Raw genomic sequence first — 25,492 nt, 5'->3', positions numbered from 1 at the left:
TTTTCTGGAGAAATCAGAAAAAAGGTTTCAAAAGCCTTAAAAGGGTTCTTTATTTCAGCTATAAACCCATTACTACCACTAAACCAATGAGACATTTTTTGAAATTGAACATCTTTACAATAACAGGCTTATTTACAATTACATACATTATAGAAAGTGCTACTAAGAGGTTTCCCAAATGCTTCCTTAATCCTTTTTGACTCGCACAAGAACTGTGAATTCGTCTTCTGTTTTTAGCCCAAAGAATGTGGGAGATCTTCCAGTGGCAAGTCTTTCCAAGTACGCACTGCTCTCCGTTCCTAAGTGTGTTACACACAATGCAACAGGACGGTCCGAGAGATCCAGAATAAATCAAGTGTAATACTCATGTCATGGTGTTTTTGCTGTGCCTTTTAATTTGCTGGGGAGATGACTCTGGTATCCCATGACGTTCACCAAACTGTGATCTTCTCCATGCTTGATTAAATTCAGTGCTGCCAAGAGAAAGCCTTGGACTTGGGATCATCTCATAATCCAAAACTGAAAAGAAATGAGAAAATATAACATTTATTTTACATTTCATGGAAACGTCAAATGCAATACAACCATCGCAATCAATCAGGCTTTCCAATAGAGCTGAACATAGCCGGAACACAAAACTCGCCATTTCCACAATGTTATCCTTAATGTAGCACTCTTTAAGTCTAGGCCCAATAATCATTTATGACTTCACATTCTGGACCAGCTCCAGATTTGTTTTCTCCTATTTTGGCAGTCCTACCTTCCTAGTGTGCCCCCGGACTGGGTGTAGTACTTGTTATAGTCGAGCCGCAGGAGCAGCTGAGCCAGGTCCGAGTTGATCTGGTGATTGCGAACACTGGACAGGATCTTAAAGAGCAGGAATGACTGGCGGCTGAAGCCCTGAGGGAGAAAAGCGAAGCACAGAGGTCAGTGGATAATGAAAGGAATAAGTGAATAAAACTCTGACTCGTTTTGGTTCTCGTATTACATCATCTGCTTTCATTGACAGCATTTTTGTAATGACAACACTATATGGACATTCACTGAACTTAAATTATTTGCATATTTATTTCATCTGTAGATTGCACACTGTTGAATCCATTTATTCAGAAAGTGATTCAACAGCTACATTGCACGGCTGTGCAGAACGAAATGTCCAACCTTGACTTGGATGTCCAGCTGAGCGGTGCCTCTGTCATCTAGTGGACCCGGGTTCTGACTGACAAGGGTGCAGAAATTATGACAAAGCTCCAGGATCTCATTCAAGCAGTGAAACACCTGCACGTAAGATTGGGAATTAGATAAACCTTGGAGATGTAAAAATCAAAAGGCCATAAAACAACCCATGAGACTGTGTCCTCTAATCTTGTTGGGTGCTACTTACTGGCTTGAGGAGAATGAAGGACTGTGCCAGCAGGTTGCTGAGAAAATGATCATGGGCCAGCCGAATGCTCTCAAAGTCTCGGGTGGCATTAATCTGCTGCAGGAGCTGGGAGAACTGCGACTCCAACACATCCACCTGTATTGCAAAAGAAATTGCATCACTGTAACACAGGTTAGTTTGTGAGACTTTAGAAACACTGTCCAGGAGAAGAAATGCTTTACTCCAGGGGCTCTAATAATAACAAGTCATTGCAAGTATGTGGGTGGAGATATACCTGGAGGTAGTACTGTAAATTGTCGACCAGAAAAGCCATGTGGTTGCGCAGTCTCCACTTGACAGCGTCCGTCCGATTTGATTTCAGATGCTTGCGCTGCATTTGCAGAGCCCAGCAATGCTGCAGCTCGGACTGCACTCTGCGAACGCTGAGCAGGTAGCGGAACACCACATTGTACCTGGAAGGGATATCAGGACACCTGCTTGGCTTGGAGGGATGGAAAGCATGTCACAGAAAGGACAACGGGTAAAAGCTCTGAAATCTGACAGAAAAAGAAAAGGGTCATATCTGAAGGCATACTGTCTGGAGATATACTTCTCTGACAAGGAAAAAAGTTGTAGCAGGGATGTTGTCTGAGGGAATTCTCAGAAGCAAGCAAGGGCAAACGGAGGAAGATGGATATAAAGACGGTCATTTCAAATGATAGAAACACTCACTTCTCCAGTACGGCAGGTGTGAAAAGGATGTGCAGAGGCCACTGCACTTTGTAGGTCAACCCCAGAGCTGCCCAGCCAGTGGGTGGGACCTCACGGGGGGAGGAATCCTGAGGGGGGGTGGCTCCCTCCCGACTCCCAGCAGACTCTGAAGCACAGAGACCTCTATTACTGATGACGCTTTGTAGCCCCTTTAGGTTCAAACAGGATTACTGTAACACAGTTCAGCAGTTATCGGCTGTTTAATAACACCTCAGGTTCCTCAATTGTGTACCTTTTGAGTCTTTGCCCTGGTAGTCAATTGTGAAATGCAGAAGAGGCAGCAAGTTATCATCATCCAAAAGAACCTTGTGAGCAGCCTGCTGGAATGCCACATTTACATCTAAAAAGGAACAAAGAAGCAGAGAAAGAGCAAAAGTGAACGGAATATACTGAACCATATTTCATTAAATCAGATCCCAAAGTCTCAATCTTTTACCATGCTCTGTGACAGCTGTGGGCGGAGTCTTCAACATGTGCTGGGCATGATCGATGAACACCTGGAACAGCTCCCCACGTCCCAGCAGGTAGAAATCTTTAATGATCTACAAGGAAAACGTACAGGATGACCAGATGGGCAGCACACGACAAAGTGAAATCTAAATACACCACAATAACTTGTATGCAAAGCTGTGCTGCTGTCATCTCACCTTGAGCTGCCCTAGAAGGTCAGACTCCTCCACCATCAGTGTCCAGAGGTGCTGCAGACAGAACACCAAGACAGGTGATGAACCATCTCACATTTTGGGAGGTAATATATAATTCCAATGAGAAGAATTTATCCTTTGAAGCAAATGTATTGATTACAGTAATGCAATGTGATATTCAAAGTTAAACTTTGCAATTTTCAGCAATAACAATGAAGTGCATCTGCAAATAAATACCTCAGCCACCGTACTGCGGATGCTGTCAATGAGGTTTTCAAAGTCCACCAGGCTGAAAAGCGGCTGCTGTTTGAGACGATGGAGCTCTGCAGCAAAAAGATCCTCCTGGTGCTTCAGGATAGAGCCTGTTGGGAAAGACAGAGAAACAATGGTTCCAAGGCTGGCCTCTGCATTATGTGAAAAGTATTAGTAATCTGTGGGGATTGCCAAAGAGACTACAATCTTTCAAGGGCAAGACGTCAAGTGTTAACACAGGCTAGACCACGAGGAGTAACCATATGTTCAAAATGGCTCTGGCAGGGCTCTCTCACCGGATCGGGATGGGTGTTGATTTTGGTTCTCAAACATCTGGACAGACTCGCCCACAAAGAGGATCTTCTCTGCCACGCGGACAGGGATGTAGGAGGGCAGCATCTCAACACGCAGGGAGAACTGCTGGAGGGATGGAGCCAGCATGTTCTCCTCCTCAATCAGCCGCTGCGGAGACCAAAAAGAAAGGCAGTAGTGCTGTGGGGTGTGCCCACAAGAGGTCCATCATTCCCAAAACCAGCCGCCATCACCATTCTTCCAGGTCCGTAAACCCCTCTTCCTTTGCATCACACTCCAATGTATCGTCCCAATACAGAAATCTAATTCTCCCAGGTCCCCTAACCTCTATATTTAGAGGAGAGCTGCAATGCTATTTTTATGTTTCAGGGTTAGAAAGAATCAGCATCGAAGAGTGCATTTTAAACCACAGTAAAAGAAAAATGTACAAAGAAACTTATAAAACCTAAAATTTACATCACAAAATAGACTCAATTTCCAGGTATGTGCAGTGCCATATTCTGCGATTCAGAACGGGGCAACAAAACTTCCAGTGAGGAAATTTGTAAAGAAGCAGGCTTGTGAATACATCTCTTTTAATCCAACAGAAATTATCCTCTCAACTTTAGATGGTTTTGCTTACTTGTTAACTCTACTTGCAGATCACGTTGGAACATTTCTGCAGTGAAATGCCTGCTGCACAGCCTGTACTTATCTGCTCATACATCGCATTACATCCGTCATTACAGTAACCAGTGAGCAGGAAGGGCCGCATCACGGCACAATTCTCACAAACTCTCGCCCATGGCCAGGTTGGGGTTTATGACAACATGGCAAATTATAGTACTTTCACAAAGTTCACGATGGTGTGCTTAATTTGAAATTTGTACATTTTTTCTACACTGTCAATGAATTTATTTTGCTACTGAGCTTTAATAACCAGTCTGCGAAATTCCGACTGCAGTTCCCCTTTAAAGCAATCTCACTCAAGGGGTCCAAGTATTCTGAAGCATTCACCCTTTGTCTCTCACTTCCCTCACTGCTTGAATCCTTCTATATTCACAGAATGATAACCTCCTTTCTTTTCCTCTTTCCTCATACCCAATTTGCAAATCAAGGGGATTCTTCTATATACTGTATCCCTGACTCTGCATCCTGTCTGCCTTAAGGCCCACACCTGTTTGCTCCACTCACCAAGTCCTGAAGCTCTCGCAGCTGCTTCCCGCTGAGCCCCCCAATCCCCAGGTCTTCCTCCTCCTCCTCCTGGGCAGGCGTTGTCCCCCCTGCGCTGGGGCCCTGCTTCACAAAGAACTCCTCGCTCTGGTCCAGCAGCAACCCATGCAGCATCCAGGCTGCCAGCTGTTTGTACATGACCCCATGGCAAACTGCTAGGATCCTGCATGACAGACCCAGACTGAGGGTGCAGACTGAGAACGCCCTCCTTCTGAACACCAGCACGCAAGGTGGAAAGCAAGTACACAGTCAACAGGTCAAACTGTAACACAGCTAGATAAAGCAGTGCAGAACTGTAAATGCTTCAAAGGGAGCCACCAACGCAGGACATACAGTATGGCTGGTTTAAAGGTCATCGATATGACCTAAACCTTTCCTAGCAACCAGTGTTAGGAAAAATGCTCCTTGTACAGCTGAACCCTAAACTGTGATCTGCAGAGAAAGGGCTTGAAGAGTCACAGCACAAAAACATTTAAAACAGAGATATCAGTCTTGAGCCAAGAGGGGGAGACACCACTCACTTCTCCAAGGCCGTGCGGACAGGGGGGAGCCCTCCACAGCTGTGCTTGTATACCGTCTCAAGGATCTGACAGCCATGGATCTGCTCAGCAGAGAGGACATAGCCAAACTGTTTTCTGTACCATATACTGCTTAGCCCATACGGCCTTTCAGACTCAGAAAAAATGTACAGGAGTACACAGAATCAGCACCACTGTTCAATTTCTTTTTTGCATTGTTGATCCAAGGTCTTTTATGGATGAACAGAAGATGACTGTCCTCCCTTTAAGGTTATATAACATTAACACATAGCATTCTAATGCAAAATAACATCAGAATTGTTTAACTGGCATATCTATTCATCTGATACATCATCAATATGCAGCAGTGAGTTCGCCAGTACTGATTAACGATGCAAGTCTTAGAACTAGCACTAAAACAACACAATTTATCAATATTTTTACTTTGAAATGCAACATTCAGCAAGACCTCTTCACCTATTGGAAATGTATTAATCCTTATATACTACATCCTGTGGAGACAAACTGCACAGCCCTAACAGCGTTAATATTTATTCCATTTCTCTTCCTGCAGACCTGTCTCTTGCTCTCGAGTCAGAGCTCATGCACAGCCAGGTGCAGTGCAAAACGTACCTTTTGAGACTTAATGGACTCCACCACTACCATAACAGATGGGAAAAGCAGCTGAAACTAGAGAGCAGAAACACAGAAACAATTAATGAAAACAGCTGTTTCCAAATGTCTGAGCTCAGCCTTTATCACATCCAGAGTATAAGTGTGCTCAAATTTTTACATTCAGAATGATTTCTGGTGCTTCTGTCACACTACATTGACTATACCTAGTGAATTTGAAAAAGTGAAGAAAAAATTGGTACCATTAATTTTATGTGGAATCAGAACACTGATGATAAATTATAAAGTACTACTTTGTGTCATAAAAACTAATTGTAGTTACTGAAGAAATAATAAAACTCTTGTGCTCTTCAAGTCTGAGTGCTCTGAATTACCTGGTCCAGCCTGTAGTTGACATGGGAGATAGTGAGATGGGGATCCCCCAGGAACTGAAAAAAGCAAACCATTTTAACGTGAATGAAAAATCAGAAGTACACCGGTATACTTAATATAAATTATGTATTTATCAAAATAATGCTTTTTTTGTCTCATGAATCGGGAGAATATAGTTTTTTAGACTTAGCACAGAAAGTGTCAGGTAGGAGGGAGTCAAGGTATTATAAGTAGTCAGGAAGGGAAGCTTTGGACTGGACTGTACAGAGGCAGAAAGAAGAACTGAGTGTGGTGTAGTGTGAACTGGTAACTATTAAAGTTGAGAGAAAAGATCAGCTCAACCGCCCCTCCTACCTCTTGCTCTAGGTCCAGCAAGGCCTGGCGGTAGGGCTGTAACATGGAGTCCAGCCCGGTGCAGAATGCTCGCAGGTAGATTCCATGGAGTCCAGACTGGTTTGGCTGGGACGCATGGTGCTCCTGTGTGCACAGTGAACAGTCAGGGTTCCAGTAAACATGCAAGATCTACAATGTTCCCCTCCCACTGTCGTGGGCTTGCTTTCAGACCAGAGATTCCACAAAACAATTAATGTTGTCATATTGTTGTTCACTAGACAAGTGACGGAAATTTCCTAATAACAAAAAATGCATAAAAAGTGGGAAGAAAAGGCTAATTAGATACAAAACACAACCTGACAAAGAGTTGTTAAAACACTACTCTTATTCCGCTAATAATTATTTTTAGCATTACTTATCCTGGCAAAAGGAGGAAGATCTATGAAAATGTATTTTACCTGCTGTCCCAACCTGGGTTAAGCATTATCAATTTTACTTGAAGAGAAAGAAAGGATAATTACATTGCTTGGATATAATGCATATAGGTTTTTGAGCAGCAAAGGTACAGGTGCAGCAAAGTGTTTTATACGCAGTTGTGGGAATTGTAGTTCTTCCTTGTTACAATTGCATCCTGGGACATTGAACACTACAAAAGCAGGGGAAACAGGCTACCTGTAGAATGCTTTCAGACTAAATTACAATGTTTAATAAAGGATAAATCAGCCTCTCTAAAGTCACTGGAATTACAGTAAGTAGCTGGTAAATAGCAGTAGAGGGTCTGGATTAGTTTTCATAATTTATTACATAACATAGGTTAATTTAAAATATGATTCAGCCTTCCACAGAAAACATTTTGTTTTGAAGTACAATATCTGAATTCACGTAAAATTGCCTGAACTCTAAAAACAAACCCAAATCTTTTCTGCACCTTTGACTTCAAGCAGCATAGGATACAGCTCCTTTTAATTACTAATATTTTTTACATTTATTTTAATATTGCAACCCAGAAAATTGTTTTTCCTTTTTTGTTTGCTGTTTTGTTTGCTAAGTGTTCTTTAGGAGTGAAATCTCACTAGACATCCTCAGTCTCCAAGACACCTAAAGCTTAACCAAAGTCCTCAGCCCCCGACACGCATCTCCGGCCCCTGTGTCTGTGGTGGCAGTGCCTCACCTGCTGGTGCACGTGGCCCGTGTGCTGCTCAATGAACTCAGTGAAGCGGATGTAGTCAGAGCCCAGTTTGCACACTCTGTTCAGGACACTGCTCTCACTGGGATGGAGGAAGGGCAGGTCCTGGGACACCTGAGGGAACAACGAAAAGGTCTCGGAGTAATACAATACACAATAATAGATGATGTGGGTAAGGTGGGTGCAAGTAAATGTGTGCTATAAAGTAACGGCAGAATCAAAAACAGAATCAAAAACTTGGTATACAGGTAACACTGGAAAGCCATGATCTTGCGTGAATCGGTCCATTATTTTCTACCCACTGTTGAGTGCAAGTGGCTAATCTAATTGATATGACCAGCACCGCCATGATTATAATAGATGGATTAACGGTGAATTTCAGGGAGAAATACAGGGGGTAATCCCCTACTCTTTTGATCTTTAGTAACTAGGCAATCCGGACCTCAGTTTTACATCTCCTCTTGAGCACCGACTCTCTGCAGCACAGCCCTAGATCATTGGGCTACTGGGACACATTTATTCTTGGCTGTTATTGAATGGGACAATACTCTTTTAAACCGAACAGAGATAAGAGTGTACGTAATGAATTACAATTGCAAATAAATACAGTTAATAATGACGGAAAAAAACATCCTATAACAAGAAAGCAATGATAACGTTTTCTAAAATTGGATCTAGTATTAAAGCAATGAATGCAAACCACATTTTAAAGGTAGGTACCTCTCTGTAAAATACACTGGATCACTACAATTTACATTCTGTATTGCCTAATAGAAAGACTCACAGCCTACAGATACTTTTTACATGTTTCAGTCTTAGCGCTTTAAAACATAAATTAAAATAACACCCGGAAATATATTCATTATATCTATCTTCGGCATTAGTAAAAGCAATAGAAAAATCATTTTTCTCAATCCCACCTGTAAACCGGTTCGTTTATTCCACGTAAATATGGTGCCAGGGTACCCACTTAGAGCAAGCAGCAGTTCATGGATCATTGCAAATTTTATTTCCAAAAAGAAATTTAAAATACAGGGCGGAATATTGTGCCAAGATTTCAACACACAGTACTGTATTTTCTTTAACGCAGCCGCCAAACATACCGCCGCAATTCGATGACGTTTGCCGACAACCCGGCAGTGCAGTATGGGAAGTATAGTTTTTTTTGCGCTGCCCAGTTAAATCTGGTAGGCCTAGATGAAGCGTGACTTGTATGGTTGTGGGAGTTGTAGTTCTTATTTGTTGTAGTTGGGTCTTGGGACATGTAGTACTACTGGCAGAGGGAAACGGGTAAGTTGTTGGATGTTCTCGTAGTAAATGCGATGTTAGGTTATTTTTCTTGTAATTTGCCTGTGTTTTTTTTGTCGACATCTGAACACTCTTTCTCTCTTCCAGATCTAACGTAGCGCTCAGAGCGAGCCTTTGTTGGTAAGGGGTGTGAGCAACTTGAGTCTTGGTACTAGAATTAAGTAGGCCCTGCATTTTCTAAAATTCTCTCCTGTGTTTGTTTACCTTTGTTCATAACAGTTTAAGCTTTTTAAAATCAGTGTATTTTGTAAGTTTTAACTTAAAGCCTACGTAATCGGTGTAGGGAACTTAGTTTTCTTCTTTTTTTAACCATGAAATTCCTACATTCCGGTAAACTGGAGGTCTGCTAGGAATGTATTTATCTTTATTGAGATAGTCTGTGTTAAACCACTTAACTAAAACATATAAACAAAATCTTAAGTACATTATGAGCTTTTCCTACATTCTCTTCGAAAAAATAGCCATTAAAGGCGGTTTAACGTATGATGACAACAAAATGATTATTAGATTCAGACAAGCTCTGTTTTAATATGTATTAACAGAACATAGATCTCATTGTACCGAGATTGCAACTATGTAATAAACGATCAAAACAGAACGAAAAGCTGGGCACTTACTATACTGTGCTCAGATGAATTCACGTTGATGATAATATATTTTCATTTGGTTCTGTAGGCTCGATACAACGCTCGAATGTAAAAACGTATTTCAACACAGTTTGTCATTGGGATGCGCCACACACGTCTTAAAATGGGCTTAACCGATTTGTGACGGCTCAGATTTAATTTAACACTCGTCTTAATCCACGCAGAGTGGCCGAGAGGTGGGGGTTTCTCGCACGGAAAGGTCACTGGAGCGATGCCCGGTTTTTAAAAGCGAGTTGTCTGGGGTTGCAGAGATGGCGGAGGGGAAGAGTGGAGAAGACATCGTATCGGAGTTTCTCCGTCAGAACGCTCACTTGAAGCAGTGGGTGGAGAGCCTGCGGGGGCACTGCGAGACGGACAAACAGTGGCGTGCCAGGCGAGAGTTCATCCTCCGGAACATGAAGGTTTTCACCGGCATCACGCCAGGAGTTCCCAGCCGCAGCTTGGACCAGCTGCTGTCTCTTTCCATGGTCTGGGCGAACCACGTCTTTCTGGGCTGTCGGTGAGTCACAAAGAAGCACTGGGTGGGGGTTTAATCCAAACGTGTGACATAAACCCACCCAGCTCCACACTTTTTTTGTAATTCTGCTGAATTAACGTGGTCTGAAAACTGCAAAGAATGAATTGTACTGATCTCTTAGAAGCTTGCAAAGACTATTTTGGAAGGCAAGATAGATTGTTAAAGGAGAGAGCTTGTAGTCTACTGGAAAACTGAAACTCTGTTGCTTTCCAGTGGTGTACTCTGTGCATTCTTCACACAGAGGCTGGAGAAAAAAGGGCTTCTTGTCTGCTTGCAGGTATCCCCAGCCTGTCATGGACAAGATAACAGAGATGGCAGAAGGGGTGGTCGTACATGAGGCTCCAGTTCGCAAGACAAGAGATGAGCTAATGGGCAAAGGAAAGAGAACAGCCTCCACAGGTGAAGTATGGGAAGTGTGTAAAACTGTGATGTATTACAGCCCTGTTCACTTCACATTGGACTTGGCTCAAAAAGTGGTTGCGTTATGGTGTGTACTGATCAGATCCATTACCTTTGGAGAGTACTTTTCACATTTGAAACAGAATGCAGTTTGACACAGGTGTAACACAAAAAAGAACTGAGTGCTATTTTGTGGAATTCTTCACGTGACTGCCAGGAAAGTGAGCATTTTAGGTAATAGCTTCATTGCCAATCACTATGAATGTGCAGATCAGGACAATGTAATTTAGGAGTGCATTTCAAAGGAATTGGCTATGTACATATAACATTAGTTTTCTTCCATGGAAGATTGAGCTTTGTAAAAAGCGTTTTATCCCTATTGGAGAGGGTGTACTTTACCATGTTCTTCTACAGACTACCCTCTCGGCTATTTTGACTCCTTTAGAATGAGTCCTTTCTCAAGGATCTGCCACTCGGTGTAAATGGTCATATAGCTGAAAATACACAGTTTTTGCCTTTAGATCTATGTAACAGGACACAGTGCACTGATCATGTTATTGGAACAACATAATCTTCCTTGAAATCTAGACAGTGTACTATTCTGTGGCAGAAGTCCCAGTCTTTTGGCACAGTAGAGTTCACCTCTGAATTTTTTATGTAGTAGGATCACTTACCTTGCAGACTTAAGTCTAAATGTTAGAAAGGTTCACAAATTAAGCGTTTGCATTTTGCATCTCCACATGGGACCAGTTTACATGTTTGTCAGCATTTTTGTCTGTGATACACATAGGACATTGGGTGTGCACATGATTTTACTAGAAGGTCTGTAAATAGAACTGTTTTTACTAAAAATAAAATATTAAGTATGATACCTTGGAGAAGAAAGCAGGGGACTGACATTGGATACTCTCTGCAATGTTGCTGCCAATGGTGCAGTGTTGGTTGTATTTTATTTTGTGAGGGTCATAATTCACAAATCATGTTTTCTTTTTATATGAAATTAATAACTGTTATATAAAACTACAAAGTAACTTTTTGAACGTGCCTGAAATATTTTTGCCTTTTTCTGTTCATTGTTGCTGTAGAAAATCCTGCATCCTTCAGTATAGCAAGTTTCTCTTTTTCCCTGTCATTATCTCACTCACAGTGACAGCCTTGCATAGTCAGAAGATCAAATTTGCCCCTTCTATCCTCTGGTGTAACAGTAGTCGATGAAAGCTCAAAGGGAAAGAATATATCAAAAAGCTTTAAACTTTTTAAGTTTGCCTCAGAAAAAAGATCAGAAGGTACCAGCTATCATTTTGAAATAACCTGTCACTGCAGGTGTGATATGGGAAGTAGTACTTTGCTAAAGATTCTTTTCGTGCATGCGTTGTTGCCAGTTATGATGGTACGAATTCCACTCCCCCCCGTTCTACATAGTTAAATATTTCATTAGCAATAAAATGAGAGACACAAGAAAGAATAATAAACCTTACTGGAATTTTTTGGGATTTTCTGTTTGGCAGAAGGGGAATGTGATGTTTCTCAGAAGAAGCTGAAGGCTGGTAGTGGCAGGGAAGAAAGCAGAAGTGGAGTCCGGGGTCCAGGATGTCAGGGGATTAACATGCAGACCCATCCAGGAAACAGGGCCAACTCACAAGCAGTGATGCGGCCCCCCAAGTTAGGACCTCCTCCACACGCCCCCAGTGCCCACCAGCCCTTCTTCAACCGTCTCTACAAGGCAGTGGCGTGGAAATTGGTGTCAGCCGGGGGATTTGGGCCCAACCTGGACCACTTTGAGATCCTGCGGGCCTGCGTGGAGTCTTCTAAGGCCAGCCTGACCTGTGCGTTTGTGCCCTTGAAAGACATCCCAGACCTGCCAAGTAGCCGCATCCAGAAGGAGGGGCAGGTATGTGAGCTGCGCTGCCAGACTGTGTACTTAGGCACGGGCTACGGACGTGGGGAGGACAGTGCCAGAGCCATGGCAGCCAAGGAGGCCCTGAAGATCTTCCAGGGCCGCAAGGTCACGGTGAAGATCTGCCGGCGGAAGTACCAGGGTGGGGATGTGGAAGACTTGGTCCTACAAGACGATCAGCTGAGGAGTTCTGGTTTCCCACCAGCACTCAGCTATCCCTTCCAGCCAGAACAACAAGCTGCAGCCCTTTAATAAGACAAGCAATCGACTCAAGAACACTTTAAATTAAAATTGTCATAGTTTTCTTTTTTTTTAGGCTTTTCCTATGGTGCTTCTACATCCTTCTGGGACGCAGTAGATGTTGCCTTTTGTTGTAGAAAGCCCTGCAGGCACAAAAATACTATTGGCTTTAGATAAGAGTGACAACACAACCAAAAGATGGCATTAGAGTTATAATACAAATTTGGTGCTGAGGCAAGGCAATGCTTAAAATTAAATTGGGGGCAAAAAATATTAAGTTTGGTTGATGTAAATATTTTAAACATTGGATCTATATCAAGGCTGGATAGCCTTCATACAGATTCATGCGGTTCTGTTTGAACCATCAGGTTTGTTAGGTGATGAAACTATGAAAACTGTACCATGTTCCACAGGTTCAGAAGTGAGTACTTCTGTTATCGGGGATCAGTGCTGAACAGCTTGTTGGAAAGTTCTTAATATAGTTTATACTTCTGTTCACAAGACAATTTCTGTTAAATATGGAAAATCATATACATTTGATTTATTAAAAGATATTTTAGATAAAAATGATTTACATGAAGTGAAGCTTAAAGCACTTCAGAATGAAACAAGAAATGCATCTGAAGATATTATTGAATGAAAAGTAAGCAATTGAGACAGAGCTATGTAAAAGAAGGTTTGATTTTCATGCACAGGAGAAAAAAATACAATTGATGTTAAATTTCTGATTAATATGGTAATATGGTATTAATATGGTAAGTCTTCACTGCTTCAGAAATGATCAGTACCAGGAACCATTTTATAATTATATTCAGCTGTTAAGAAGACATGATTTTTAAAGTGTCCAAACAGAGCTTTCAGAGACGTTCACCAAATGTGTAGAATCTAGCTGTAGTTCTGATCACTGTATAAAATGATCTGTTCCAAATTTAAGTCCCTTTTTGATGTTATTTTAATAAAAATAGTTTAAGAGTTTAATACTGTAATTACAAATCTCCAGCTGGAAATATGTGGGCTGACTTAGGTTTCTACAAAAAACAAAGTCAAAACATCGAGCCAGTTCAAACAGGTATGTCGGCACACTGCAGGAGTGTTTGGTGATGAGGAAATCTACGCTGTTTCCTTTCATGGCATACAAGACTATTGCTTAAAGGAAACATGGTCAGTTGTCTCACTATTTGTCATGGACTGACTTGGGATTTTATTTGTTTGCTGGATTTTTTTTCCCCCCAAGTACAGATGTTTTGCAATTGTTTTTTTAAGGGTTTTATTCTCCAAATAATTTTCTCTTTTATCATATGTACATTGACTACTAATGGAAAGTTCTTTATGATATTTTTGGGTCTACTCTGAAACATGTTATGGGTTTCTAAGGGCTTAGCTTAGAAGTTTGTCTATTGACAAGAATGTGGCGGTGTACGATAGAAGAAGCTGCCAGCCTCTGCTGAATACTTCCTTTGTACATTTTCAAGTAGTGAGAGACCTCTGTGTTCTGTTGTGTAAACATGCCCTAAATAGTTCATTTCTAATTGCAAGCTGGATCATAACGCTTGATTCTCTAATTTATCTTACATTGCTAAAAAATATTTGTTTATACAGTTGACTAAACACTTAGCTATTAACAGATATTTGGGGCAATAATTCGTGGTACATAATACCTACATACAGTACATGCACTGCAGTGTTATAGAAAATGAGTCTGTAATTGCACAATATACCCACAGGAATGTGAACCATTCATTAAGAAATAAGTAGTGCAGACAAAGACACCTACAAGTGACATTAAGCAATGTATGGAGTGAAGTCTTACAAATGTAGGATTGTATAGGATGACAGTCTTTGTAGCTGTTGAGTTACTAACAGGATCAATCGCAGAAGTTGTATTAACAATTGTGCCAGATGTTTAAGAGGTTGCTTACTTATTCTAAGACAGTAAAATTACTCCTCTACAGCTTTCAGATATATATTTAAATGGCCAGATTACTTTTTTTTACTGTAAATTCATAAGTGATCATGTTCATTTCTGTGTAAATATACTTCTTAACAGAAAAATGTATGTGTTTTTGCAAGGTTTGTCAAGCCACTAATGGCAATATAAAGAAGTAATCTTTATAGAATGATCCCACACCTGTCTTAAAGGCCCAGGCATTATAGTCGTATGTTTTTCTTGAGGATCATAGAGTCAGTCTAAAACCCGCACTACACTATATGTATCTCCTTACTCTTAATCCAATTTTTAACCATTATCTCCAAACATAACTTAAATCTTTGGACCTCTATAACCTCATTATTATACCCAAGCCTAGATAACCCTACTCCCAATACCATAAATGTTATCCTTGCCTTTCTGTCCAGCCCTAACTCTAACCTGACCATCATCTCAAACTCATACCGCAGCCATTTACTTTACCTCAGTCAACACCCTCTATGTAACCCCTAACCATTGCCCAATCTCCACCTGCTTAAATGCTTCATACGTAGCTGATAACAGATCTGGGGACACAACACACGCAACACAAACCAGATCTTAAATTAAAGATGTAAGTCTTAAAGGTCATATTTGATATGACAGTTACCCAAATCATTATACAAAAGCAAACTAACCATGCCTTAATTCCACTTGACTCCAACAAAACTGCTGTGCCACTGAAGCTAAGCAGGTGTGAGTCTGATCAGTACCTGGATGGGAGACCTCCTGGGGAAAACTAAGGTTGCTGCTGGAAGAGGTGTTAGTGGGGCCAACAGGGGGCGCTCACTCTGCTGTCTATGTATGTCCTAATGCCCCAGTATAGTGACGGGGACACTATACTGTAAACAGGTGCCGTCCTACGGATGAGGTCCTGACTCTCTGTGGTCATTAAAAATCCCAGGGTGTTTCTCGAAAAGAGTAGGGTGTAACCCCAGCGTCCTGGCCAAATTTCCCATTGGCCCTTGCCAATCATGGCCTCCAAATAATCCCCATCTAAGAATTGGGTTCATTACTCTGCTCTCCTCCCCACTGATAGCTGATATGTGGTGAGCGTTCTGGCGCACTATGGCTGCCGTCGCATCATCCAGGTGGGGCTGCACACTGGTGGTGGTGGAGGGGAGTCCCCATTACCTGTAAAGCGCTTTGAGTGGAGTGTCCAGAAAAGCGCTATATAAGTGTAAGTAAGTAATGATTACATGTAAGTGTAATGATTAAAACTCTTAATCTTTCTCTGCTGAGACATAGCCCGACACCCAACCAAATATAAAAACACTCGTTCTTAAGAAGATATTCATATATCAATATCACATTAAATGCAGTTAGAATTTCTATGAACAACTTGGACTTTAAATACTGTACCTTTAGCAGGTAAATCTAATGTTTTGTTTCAAATCTGGAGTCAAGGTAAAGCAACATCAAAACATAGGTGCTTTTTCTCATTATGAAGCAGCATTCTTATTCAGCTAAAATATCCTGTTAAGTGCAGTTTGACTTTTTCTATCCTGCTTGAACTATGTAATAATCTCTAGCAGTTGTGCGTACCCCAAATCTGGTGTCAGGTTTACTCAGTCCTTGAACTGATTTCAAATTCCTTTATGGTAACGCTTGTAATTCTGCCTTCAGCCTCTGGAGGGCAGAAAAACCTCAGAAACTGGTGTAAGCTGAGTTTCAACTGTAGCGCACGGGAAATATTTGCAATCAAATACAACCACAGTGTACCGAAATGTTTCAGGTTCACATGTTTAAAGTCTGTGTGGTGGTGTTGTTGGTCAATAGACATTTAAAATGTTTTTTTCAATTAGTCTGCTCAGGAGTTGTGGTTAGGTTCTGGATCTGTAGTTTGAAGGCTGTGCATTCAAGTCCTATGTGGGAACATTACTGTGGTATTTGTGAGTGAGAGACTTTGGATTGCTTTTGTAAAATGTCAAGCTGTGTAAATGGACAAATGAACAGAAGAGTGTCAACCAAATACTTCTAATGAGCTGAAATAGACAATCGTCTACAAAAACATGGTTTGGTAGGGAATGTAAGCATTTTGATAGGCTACCTACATCAAAATAGTGGAATGTTGTGATTTTATAACCATAAATATAATACCAGGACCTTCACATTTGCAGATCCCGGAGAAACATGGACATAAAAGTAAATCACAGTACGAGTTCAGGATAAGATCTATTGCTTAACAAGATGCAGTAAAACAGCTCATGGTTGTAGTTCAAAGACTTTCAAATGATTTGGAAAGTTTATATGAAGGTAAGAAAAAACAAATCCGAGGGTTCCTCCCATACCCCCTTCCTTCCTGCTCCACTCGCTGCTTCCGAGAAGGGCCCTGGGAACGCTGCCTGCTCCTTAATCTGTCAATCAGCAAAGGGAGTCACCAGCTGTCTGATCCAGTTAGCGTGACCCATCCTGGAACTGTGACAGAGGGGGGCATGCTTGGTTTGTGCATGGGGCTGGGAGTGAAACTCAGAACGTCCCCTTCTACTTACTCTGGGCATGAGATTGTTGTTCTTCTTCTGTAAAGTAGAGCCAAGTAATAGGCAAACACGAGGCATCCAACATTACATTTAAAAAGGGCAAAACATTGTGCATTGAAAGAGACATCTAATTTGTCCAAGTTATTTATTTTTAATTTTGCTGCTGGTTGTTTCTTTCATGCTGGGAGGAGGGGGGGTTATTGGTTTTTAGCAAGTCAAATTTGGCATAATGCTGAAAATCAGTTTATCATGCTTCGTAAGAGATTGTGTTTCGGGGACTGGAAACGGTCTGCTTGCATATGCATTTAATAAGGCCTAAGTGACCTTTATTTGTCAAACATCATCATCATCATCATCCAGGATTATTGCTTCAGTCGCAGAAATGTCAGCTCCTTTGCTCGTGGCAATTTCTCTCAAAAGTGGCAAATCTTCCTTTAAACACCAAGTCGCCCCATTTTTACAGAATCATTTACCCTTGACCTGAAAGCGAAACATAGAACAGGCACATATTTTCTGCTTTTCCCTTTTCTGATTGTATAATCCAAGCCATAGTAGGACACGCTGAAATGTGAAAAACATGAAGGCCTGTATGTAAATGGAAGCAGATGTAATTTTGCAAAGCCATTTCCCCTTGACATTGCTTTTCGGCGGATACAAAAATATCCATTGGTGTTACGAAAAACTTGAACTATTAATTTAAAGGCTCTTTGGTTATAATAATATATTTCCTGTTACATAAATTGATGCTCTGCTGTATTTGGAGAAATGGCACTAATGGTATGTAAATTTTGCCCTACAGTATGTGTGTGCTAAAGCAGGAACTCTTTCCTGTTCCAGGGGCTTTTAACTGGTGCACTATTGCACTTCTAGACCTACAGTACGAGCACTGCAATACAGATTCAGACGCTATACACTTCATTCAATGGGAATAATTTTAGAACAGCAAAAAATAGACTTGGAAGTCATTTGCAGCTTAGTTTCTTACGTTTCCTCTTCTTAAATATCACAGCCGTAGCACATCATCTCTGCTACACACCTTTGCCAAGCACTGCCTAAGGTTTGGTTTGATAAAGCACTGCACCTTGAACAGAAGTAGTCCGATGCTTCATTCCAGTCCCTTGGCGCGTTTTGGTAATTCACAGTACACATTACATAAGGCATACATGGCATGTCTTGAGTAAAGAAGCCCAGTGTGATAGTTTCTAATATACTGTTTGTTTTTAATCGTTTCCTTAATTTAGAGAATATTTACATGTGGTCACCCGGCTATTACTGCCAACACAAGTGGTGGCCTCTAGGGATATATTAATTATTAATAAAAGCAAGTTGAGCTAATACAGACTGAAAGCAGACAGACAGTCGAAGAGACACCAGTGCTTTCTTCAGCAGCTGGCCTGGAGCCCAGTGATGGAAATAGTATTCCCCTTTAGCTGACCTGCTAGGAAGAGCGGTTCTTTTTGTTTCTTTGGCTGTTTGTCGCACCAGATACTTGCAGCCTTCGGCCTTATTGCTCGTGGAAAGATGGGGAGCTGTCAGTAAATGGCAGGAGGAAATAGCTGGATCAGATAGCTAGGGAAATGATATAGAATGGTTTTGGTGGGGATCTCAGGGAGATGCAGTGAAATCGCCCCAGAAAGACAGCTGATGAAATCCTCAATTGATGAAAGTTCAAGATTTATTTTTTGAAGGAGGCAGAGAAGAGAGTGAGATGGGAAAGGGACACAAGAGACAAAGACGTAGAGTGACATGTAAATTAGAACAAGTGAACAAAAAAACATGACAGCAGAAGACAGATGGGCACAGATGTGATAAAAGATCTTAATCAGCGCTCTCCTTCTGATTCTACACTTACAGCATATGTTGCAAGGAGGAATCCACAGCCGATGCAGGATATAATTCTGCTATTTCATTTATGCGCGGCCAAATCATGATCAAGAGCCTCAGAGTCTCTACTGATCACGGCACCTTGATGAAGATGGCTGCAACCCAGAACGCTGAGCATTTTTCGATCTCAAATGACATTGAATACTTGAATCCTTTTCCATTTTCTGTGAAAAGACCATTGTTAGTATTCGTGCCGAAAAACAAGAAGGGATGACATAGGAGAGAAGATAGTAAACTGAGCCCCACCTGCAAAATTCCAGTTATTTTACAAAAGAGGTATCTGGGTTAAAGACATTTTTTTCACCTGATTAAAACAGAATTTTAAAATAAATTTACATCATTATCTACGTTGGACGTTACATGGTTAATGATTAAAATGAAGGGTCATTCTTTTCTAGTGAATATTATCCAGTGGTTTTGCAGCCTGACAGCACTAATCTTGGACTACCGCATGTCATTTCAGGCAAACAAGTCTTGGAGAATAACTTTTTATGGTCTGTAAAACCAGGCCTATTTATGTTTTGTGTTGTATGCATAATTAATCTCCTGGCCTAAAAGGATTAGGATCATTAAGCCAAGTTCTTATGAATACATTGAAAGGAGAGAGATAAATATTTATTATTAAGACAAAAAAAATCCAATTAAGGCTTGGGGATGGATCAAAAGAATTAGCCCATCTGCTCAATTTAAATGTGTCCATTCCTATGTAATCTAATTCTCTGCTGCTCTGGTCTTGTGGTGAATATGATTCACTGAAGGCCTCCAGATCAATTCTTTTGTTTACTTTAGTTTCTTCAACCCCACGCTACCTGTCTGGTTATTTCCCATGGTGCTGCTTGAAAGGTGACAGGCTAATCCCAGCAGCGTGTGGGACATGCAGAGACTTCCTTTCGAGCAACGACAAGTGACCTTCCATTTCCTGGAGGAGAAGGTATTCTCTTCCTTCACTGTAAACGCGGTTACGTACAGTATATGAGCATCGCGGGTGTACTGATGCCCTCAGTGGGTCTGACAGCAGCCAGCAGAGGAACGCAGTGATCTAACACCAATTACACAGACAGGCTTTCTTCCAGAGAAAAGAACTCTGAGCTGCCATGAGAGAGTGAGGACAAAGAAGTCAGCAAACAACATATTTGTATCAGGAAATGTAGTGTGCGACATTAAAAAGGCAGCAATAGAGTGTTGGAACCAAATGTTGCAGTTTTAGGTGCTCTGTAGAGAATTTGAGAAACGTAAGTGATGAAACACATAGAGCAACGAAACAGAGATTCAGTTAGATTGGTTATCGCTTTTGTATCCCCTAACAGTTCAGGTCATTTTCAATCTTTAGTTTATTTAAACATACCATTTTGAATGATATATTTGGCCACAATGGAAACGTAACTATGGACCACCTTCCCTTATGTGTTTTCCCCATCAAACCAGTTCATTTCTTATCAGTGCAAACAAGGAGATGGATGGGGTGATATGGGGAACAGGGTCACGGTCTCTGTTGTCGGGCATCACCGTGTCTGCTGGTGTTCATTTCAGTGAGCTCTAAATCACCTGTGTTAATTGATATCTTTAATAGATCATCTTGTTCATTTAGACTTATAGGTAACTTGTTTATGCAGTGTATGCACTGACTGTATGGGTACTTTTTCCTCACAACTTCAGCTCTCAGAACTCTAAGCACTGTGTGCCTTTTAAGTCACCCTTAATTCTGACTAAACATATTTGATTGTGATTAATTTATGACCCCTGGGGGAATGACAGTGTATCAGGCACTCTCACTACACCTATTTGTTTTTTCAGCATCATTGAATTGTCATACATTCGAATCATCATTACAAATACCACACCACTCACTCATTGTAGATACCTAGTAGTGTCCTACTCTTTGCATTGCTGTTCCATTATTATGTTAGCTAAATGCATTTAGATTTCTTTTAAGAAAATAACCACAAAGCCTTTGCAACCAGACTTCAATAAGCCCTTATCTCTATTATGTGCCTTTTGGGAATTACAAAAAGAAACTCATCCCAATAGTGTTTATTTAGGCTTTCCAATATGTACAAAAATGGCACATCTTTTTTTAGGTTCATATGCTTTATTACATAAATGTTTTAATAGCTGCAGCTATCACTTCAGTATGATATGCAGCAAGAAAAATTGAGCTGGCCTTCACTATAAAAATATTCCTGTTGAGCTCTATTACTCTGTTGTTTCCTAGACTTAGAGGTTAAGTATAATCGTCCCTTTCGTGCAATTGTTGTGAGATATATTTTCAGAGTGAGCAAGAATGTTAAAATTATTATGTTAATAATGTATTGGTAGGTTGGCTGTTATTTTACGTTTAATTAAAGCCATGCTAATTACTTCCAGAGAACTTTGTGATGGTTGCTTTGTCACTTTGTTCTGACGCATAAAAAGGCCATTGTTGTGTTTAAAAAAGCTCCCTGACGCACAGTCTGGGGGATTTAATATGTAACACTTTTATGCTAATATATGATTATTTGCCTAAATTATGTGCGGTCTTTTATAATGTTTATTCAGACAGATTTGCACATAAGTGCCTGTTTATAGCTCAGTGAATCACTCTGCAAGCTTTTAGTTGTCCCAGTTTCCTATACTCTCCACTTGCCCAGTAACTGAGAGATTATCACTGTAAGTAAAAATAAACGTTCTGTAGTTCTTTCCCGTTTTTTATACGAATATGAATTTTGATATGAATAAATGAACAGGAATGGGCGGCTCTTTCCCTACCTTTAAGAGCGTTGAGTCAGAACCCCTGTTATTACCTGTGAATGTTACCGTACAGTACCTCCCCCTTGTTACATAAGGTCTTCGCTAATGGGGCAATTGACTAAGGAGTTGTTCTAAACACACTTTGCTTTTTGCAAATTGCAATAAAAACCAGCAGTATTGCATTTGAAATAAACAGTGAATTCAGTGATCACACAGACTGCTTTACAAAACAAGATATAACATCTTTTAATATGCGTGTAGTTATTTTAAGTCACATAAACATACAATAAACAATAAAATATGTCCAGGAACGTTTAGGAGCTCCAAAGGTTCTAACAGTCTTTCAAAACCTCACCCATCGTCCACTTGATAACGTTTCCTTTTGTATCCTAAAAATATATATATATATTACATTTTGATATTTTTATTGAGTTTTTTTTTGTCTTCGTTCAGGTTGTTTTCACAAGCACTTCAGCAAGAAAAAGTTGCAAAACGCCCCGCGCGGGCAGTCGCACATCTTGCCGATGCGAGCGCCTTTTCTCACCGCGCACTGCTCCCCCACATCGCACTGAAGAAGAGAGAAGGGGATGAACCGAGCACGACAGCCACCGGGGACCACCACACAAAAGAGCTTCCCCTCTGCTCAACAAACACTAAATGGCGCGATTTATAAACCCCTCTGTCTAATCTACCTGTCAGTATGTTCATTATTTATACCTGAAGTATTGATAGCATGCATCTGTACTCTAAATAACCTAAATGATACAAACAGGTTTGAATATTCTAAACAACATCAAACGACACAGTTATAATGATCAAAATCGTACAGATCTATAAAGACTCTAATTTTTACTCCATTTATTGTTTCTAGCTGAATAAAATCTCTAATACTCCTAATACTGATCTTCTGTACTGCTCTTCGGCTTACAGAAGCCTGTCTTTGACTTCTCTACATTTCTCATAGTCTTCAAAAGTTGTCATTCTAGTTTTCAGGTTATAGTTACCGTTGGAACTTGCCCAAATTTCTTTTCCCAGGTTGGAATCCTCTTACTCTGTAGCTTTTCCAGTACTTCCTGCAGAGCTCCAAGCTGTTGGGATGACATATTTTGTGAGTCACAAAAGCTTACACGAGGGTTTTATTTTGCTCAGCTTTGGCGTTACCTCTCTCATGGATGAGTTTTGAATTTGTTTTTTTAGGTCATCGAATAGTTTACGATTCCCGATTGAAAGCCCAGAACAAAGTGAGTGCACGATCGTCACTTTGTAAAAGTCCGCTTTTTGTGTTTTTCAAACCAAAGTGCTGAAGTGCTGCTTTGTTTTCATCCAAAATGTACATAAGTGTTGTGTGATCGACACATTAGCACTTAATCATATATATGTACTATCTGATAATACGCTATAGGTGGGAAAAAAACTTTTAAGAAACCAAACTTACAAGCTGCTTTTCGTTGGTCAGGTTTGGGTCTTTCGGATAGAAGTCCGTCAAGGCTCTTTCTTCTAAATCGTTAGTTTCAGCACCGCAGACGACGGACAGCAACACAGCGCATACCACGACTCTCATCCATAACCTGGAGCTCTCCATTGTCCTGCACACCGACTGCAAGGCAAACTACCGAAGTGCGTGCGGTTCTGCTCTGCTTCCCAGAGATGCTCTTTAAGTATCCTGCGCCTCCCTGCCACCTTTTATCTGTTCCACATGGCTCGCGATCGCGTGGCTATGCCTGCCCCTCCCCGCCCATTGATGCCTCTTTAAGTACGTAAGAAAAGCTGCGTGGGTGACTCATTGCGTTAACGGGGAGAACTTTATCCTTTTTTAACATCAAATAATGAAATAATTCCTTTATCGTCCCGCTAGCAATTCTCTTTGTTCTCGTTTATGGCAACAGACTTATTCTGTGACACGTACATAACTCTGTTATGCTAAAGGAACCAAAACTGCGGTAACTGTTGCAAATAAACCAGTCTTCGGTGTCAATACACTTTCAGTCCAGGTTAAGTTTATATTATTTAAGTTCAATCAATGATTGCCAAAAGCACAAAAGCTAACAATGCCTTACTAGCGAATTATGGAAATGTCAGGATCAGTTGACTTTATTTGACATTAATGCCACTTAAAATAACGCGCGCACTTGCAAAAGCACATCTTTACAATTTGCTCGACATTCGCAGCACTCATCTGACACTAAAGAAGTATTTTAAGTGTATTGTGCAAACTGAACCTAAGTGACCCCAGACTGCAAGTCGGCATAGAATATAATGCGTTTACGCAACATAAGAAAATAGGTATTGTTTTTACGCAGTAGTGCACTATTTTTACGCACCCTACATGGGTGACCTAAAATACACTTATTCTTTATGTAATCGTTTACCCACAGCCACATTGTTAAATTGCGCTTATCAAACAGCCAGGCGTATAGGAAAGGGTAGCGTCTTGCAGTTATCTTGTTTTGTATTTAAGAATTGCGAGGCGAGCAACTCCTTGCCTGCTTCCGAAGTAATTTGGTCATCACACAAGCCATAGCATACAGTATATAACAATTAATTGGATTATATGAGTTGCTTGTTCATGGTTTTAATATTCAAATCCACAAGAGGAAAACATGGTGATTCTTCTAGAATGCTGTCTCTCAGACCACGTCAGTACTACAGTACATGTTGCTTATAATGATGTATAACGCGTTTTCCATTTACTGGCTCCATTGATAAACCTAGTTGTTTCATTTTGTGCCGTATATTTAAGTTTGCGTCATTTTTTTATCAAAAATAATAATGAGGCTGGTAATAGCAATAGGGAATAATTCTAGAGGTTACTTCTCAGATGACGTAAAAAACGTTCCAATTCGGAGGATCACGCTTCTGCTATCGCTGAAACAAACGTGTAGGAAAATGACAGCAGGATGTATCGAATCGCATGACCAAAGGGTCATTCACGTTTGATGCTTTCGTTGAAAATAGATTTGTCTTTCTACCACCCTGCTTCGCAAAGAAATCACCATGGATCAGTTTGTCTGGCGATCCACAAATTTTAAGTGCCTTCTCTTGAAATTCTAATGTGCTTTGTTGACAAAACAGCAATATATTCAACTTCATTTGAGCTCCCATGAGTTAAAGGAGCCTCTAAGGTAAACAGTACAGTACCTACAGGTCACTTTTCAAAGGAGATTTTAATCCTCAACTCTCACTGCAAGTAATTGTATGATGGAGGCTTCGTTCTTCATTCAGTGCGTTTGCAAGGTAGAAAATCTAATAGGAACATGATTGTAGCCATGGGGGAAAGGCGCACAAATCCCACCCTTTTATTTCAGCAGACTGCGGGTCAGTTGAAAACGCAATATCTAACAGGTTGGAAGATACGTACGCAGAATACTGAACAGTCCTTTTAAAACGAATTCCTGCAAGACTTTGCGTCGTCTTGATTGGATTCTGTCTTTGAAAAACAAATTGAATTCGTTACGCCTTCTTTTTATACGACATTCATAAAATAATCAAGAAAATCATATGTTTCCTTGAAATGCTAAACACCCCTGTGCCTTTGTGTCTATAGCCGTGACTAGACTTAATAGGTTCTTTTCGAGTATATGTAAAAATACAGATTAGTTAATACTGTATGTAGACTGTTTCTTCTCTTTGTACAACACTACGGTTGTCGTTAAGCAACGACAAATGCCAAATAAACAAAATATATTTTAAATGGACGACCGCGTTATTTCAGAACGGTATCCACGATTTCCGAAAACCACCAGTAGATTACACATTTCAAAGACTCGTTTGTAGAACATAAAGCTTTATGTAAATCATCCAAAAGGAACAATTCTTTGATAACCATCTTCA

At 40.7% G+C, this 25,492-nt stretch overlaps 3 protein-coding genes across 6 annotated transcripts; 1 reads left to right on the top strand and 2 right to left on the bottom strand.

Annotated features, from left to right (window-relative positions):
• Positions 1-27: 27 nt before the first annotated feature.
• tubgcp4 (tubulin gamma complex component 4) lies at positions 28-9,619 on the bottom strand. Of its 2 annotated transcripts, none has more exons than XM_088920171.1 (18): positions 9,522-9,619; positions 7,582-7,710; positions 6,432-6,554; positions 6,080-6,133; positions 5,706-5,762; positions 5,076-5,155; positions 4,516-4,717; positions 3,327-3,492; positions 3,016-3,140; positions 2,782-2,832; positions 2,571-2,676; positions 2,367-2,474; positions 2,096-2,240; positions 1,659-1,836; positions 1,385-1,519; positions 1,162-1,278; positions 761-900; positions 28-519 (listed from the first exon to the last, which is right to left on the bottom strand). In XM_088920171.1, the coding sequence occupies exons 3-18, from the start codon at positions 6,474-6,476 to the stop codon at positions 507-509; spliced, it is 1,722 nt and encodes a 573-aa protein (XP_088776297.1). In that variant the 5' UTR covers positions 6,477-6,554; positions 7,582-7,710; positions 9,522-9,619; the 3' UTR covers positions 28-506. The 2 variants fall into 2 exon arrangements, with proteins under 2 accessions (XP_088776297.1, XP_088776296.1); XM_088920170.1 differs by lacking the exon at positions 9,522-9,619 and adding an exon at positions 8,517-8,704.
• cdkn2aip (CDKN2A interacting protein) lies at positions 8,854-14,656 on the top strand. Of its 3 annotated transcripts, none has more exons than XM_088920172.1 (5): positions 8,854-8,886; positions 8,992-9,024; positions 9,801-10,050; positions 10,346-10,467; positions 11,976-14,656. In XM_088920172.1, exons 3-5 carry the CDS (start codon positions 9,803-9,805, stop codon positions 12,614-12,616), a joined length of 1,011 nt encoding a protein of 336 aa, XP_088776298.1. In that variant the 5' UTR covers positions 8,854-8,886; positions 8,992-9,024; positions 9,801-9,802; the 3' UTR covers positions 12,617-14,656. The 3 variants fall into 3 exon arrangements, with proteins under 3 accessions (XP_088776298.1, XP_088776300.1, XP_088776299.1); XM_088920174.1 differs by having other exon boundaries at positions 9,716-10,050; XM_088920173.1 differs by lacking the exon at positions 8,854-8,886 and having other exon boundaries at positions 8,969-9,024.
• A 7,226-nt stretch (positions 14,657-21,882) lies between these two features.
• cart3 (cocaine- and amphetamine-regulated transcript 3) lies at positions 21,883-23,318 on the bottom strand. The gene is made up of 3 exons (XM_088920696.1): positions 23,097-23,318; positions 22,666-22,749; positions 21,883-22,229 (listed from the first exon to the last, which is right to left on the bottom strand). The coding sequence occupies exons 1-3, from the start codon at positions 23,241-23,243 to the stop codon at positions 22,122-22,124; spliced, it is 339 nt and encodes a 112-aa protein (XP_088776822.1). The 5' UTR covers positions 23,244-23,318; the 3' UTR covers positions 21,883-22,121.
• Between the last annotated feature and the right edge of the window lie 2,174 nt (positions 23,319-25,492).

The sequence above is a fragment of the Atractosteus spatula genome, chromosome 7 (assembly GCF_055471065.1).
Source record: "Atractosteus spatula isolate fAtrSpa1 chromosome 7, fAtrSpa1.hap1, whole genome shotgun sequence".
NCBI lineage: Eukaryota > Metazoa > Chordata > Actinopteri > Semionotiformes > Lepisosteidae > Atractosteus > Atractosteus spatula.
This window is presented reverse-complemented; position numbering and strand designations above follow the sequence as displayed.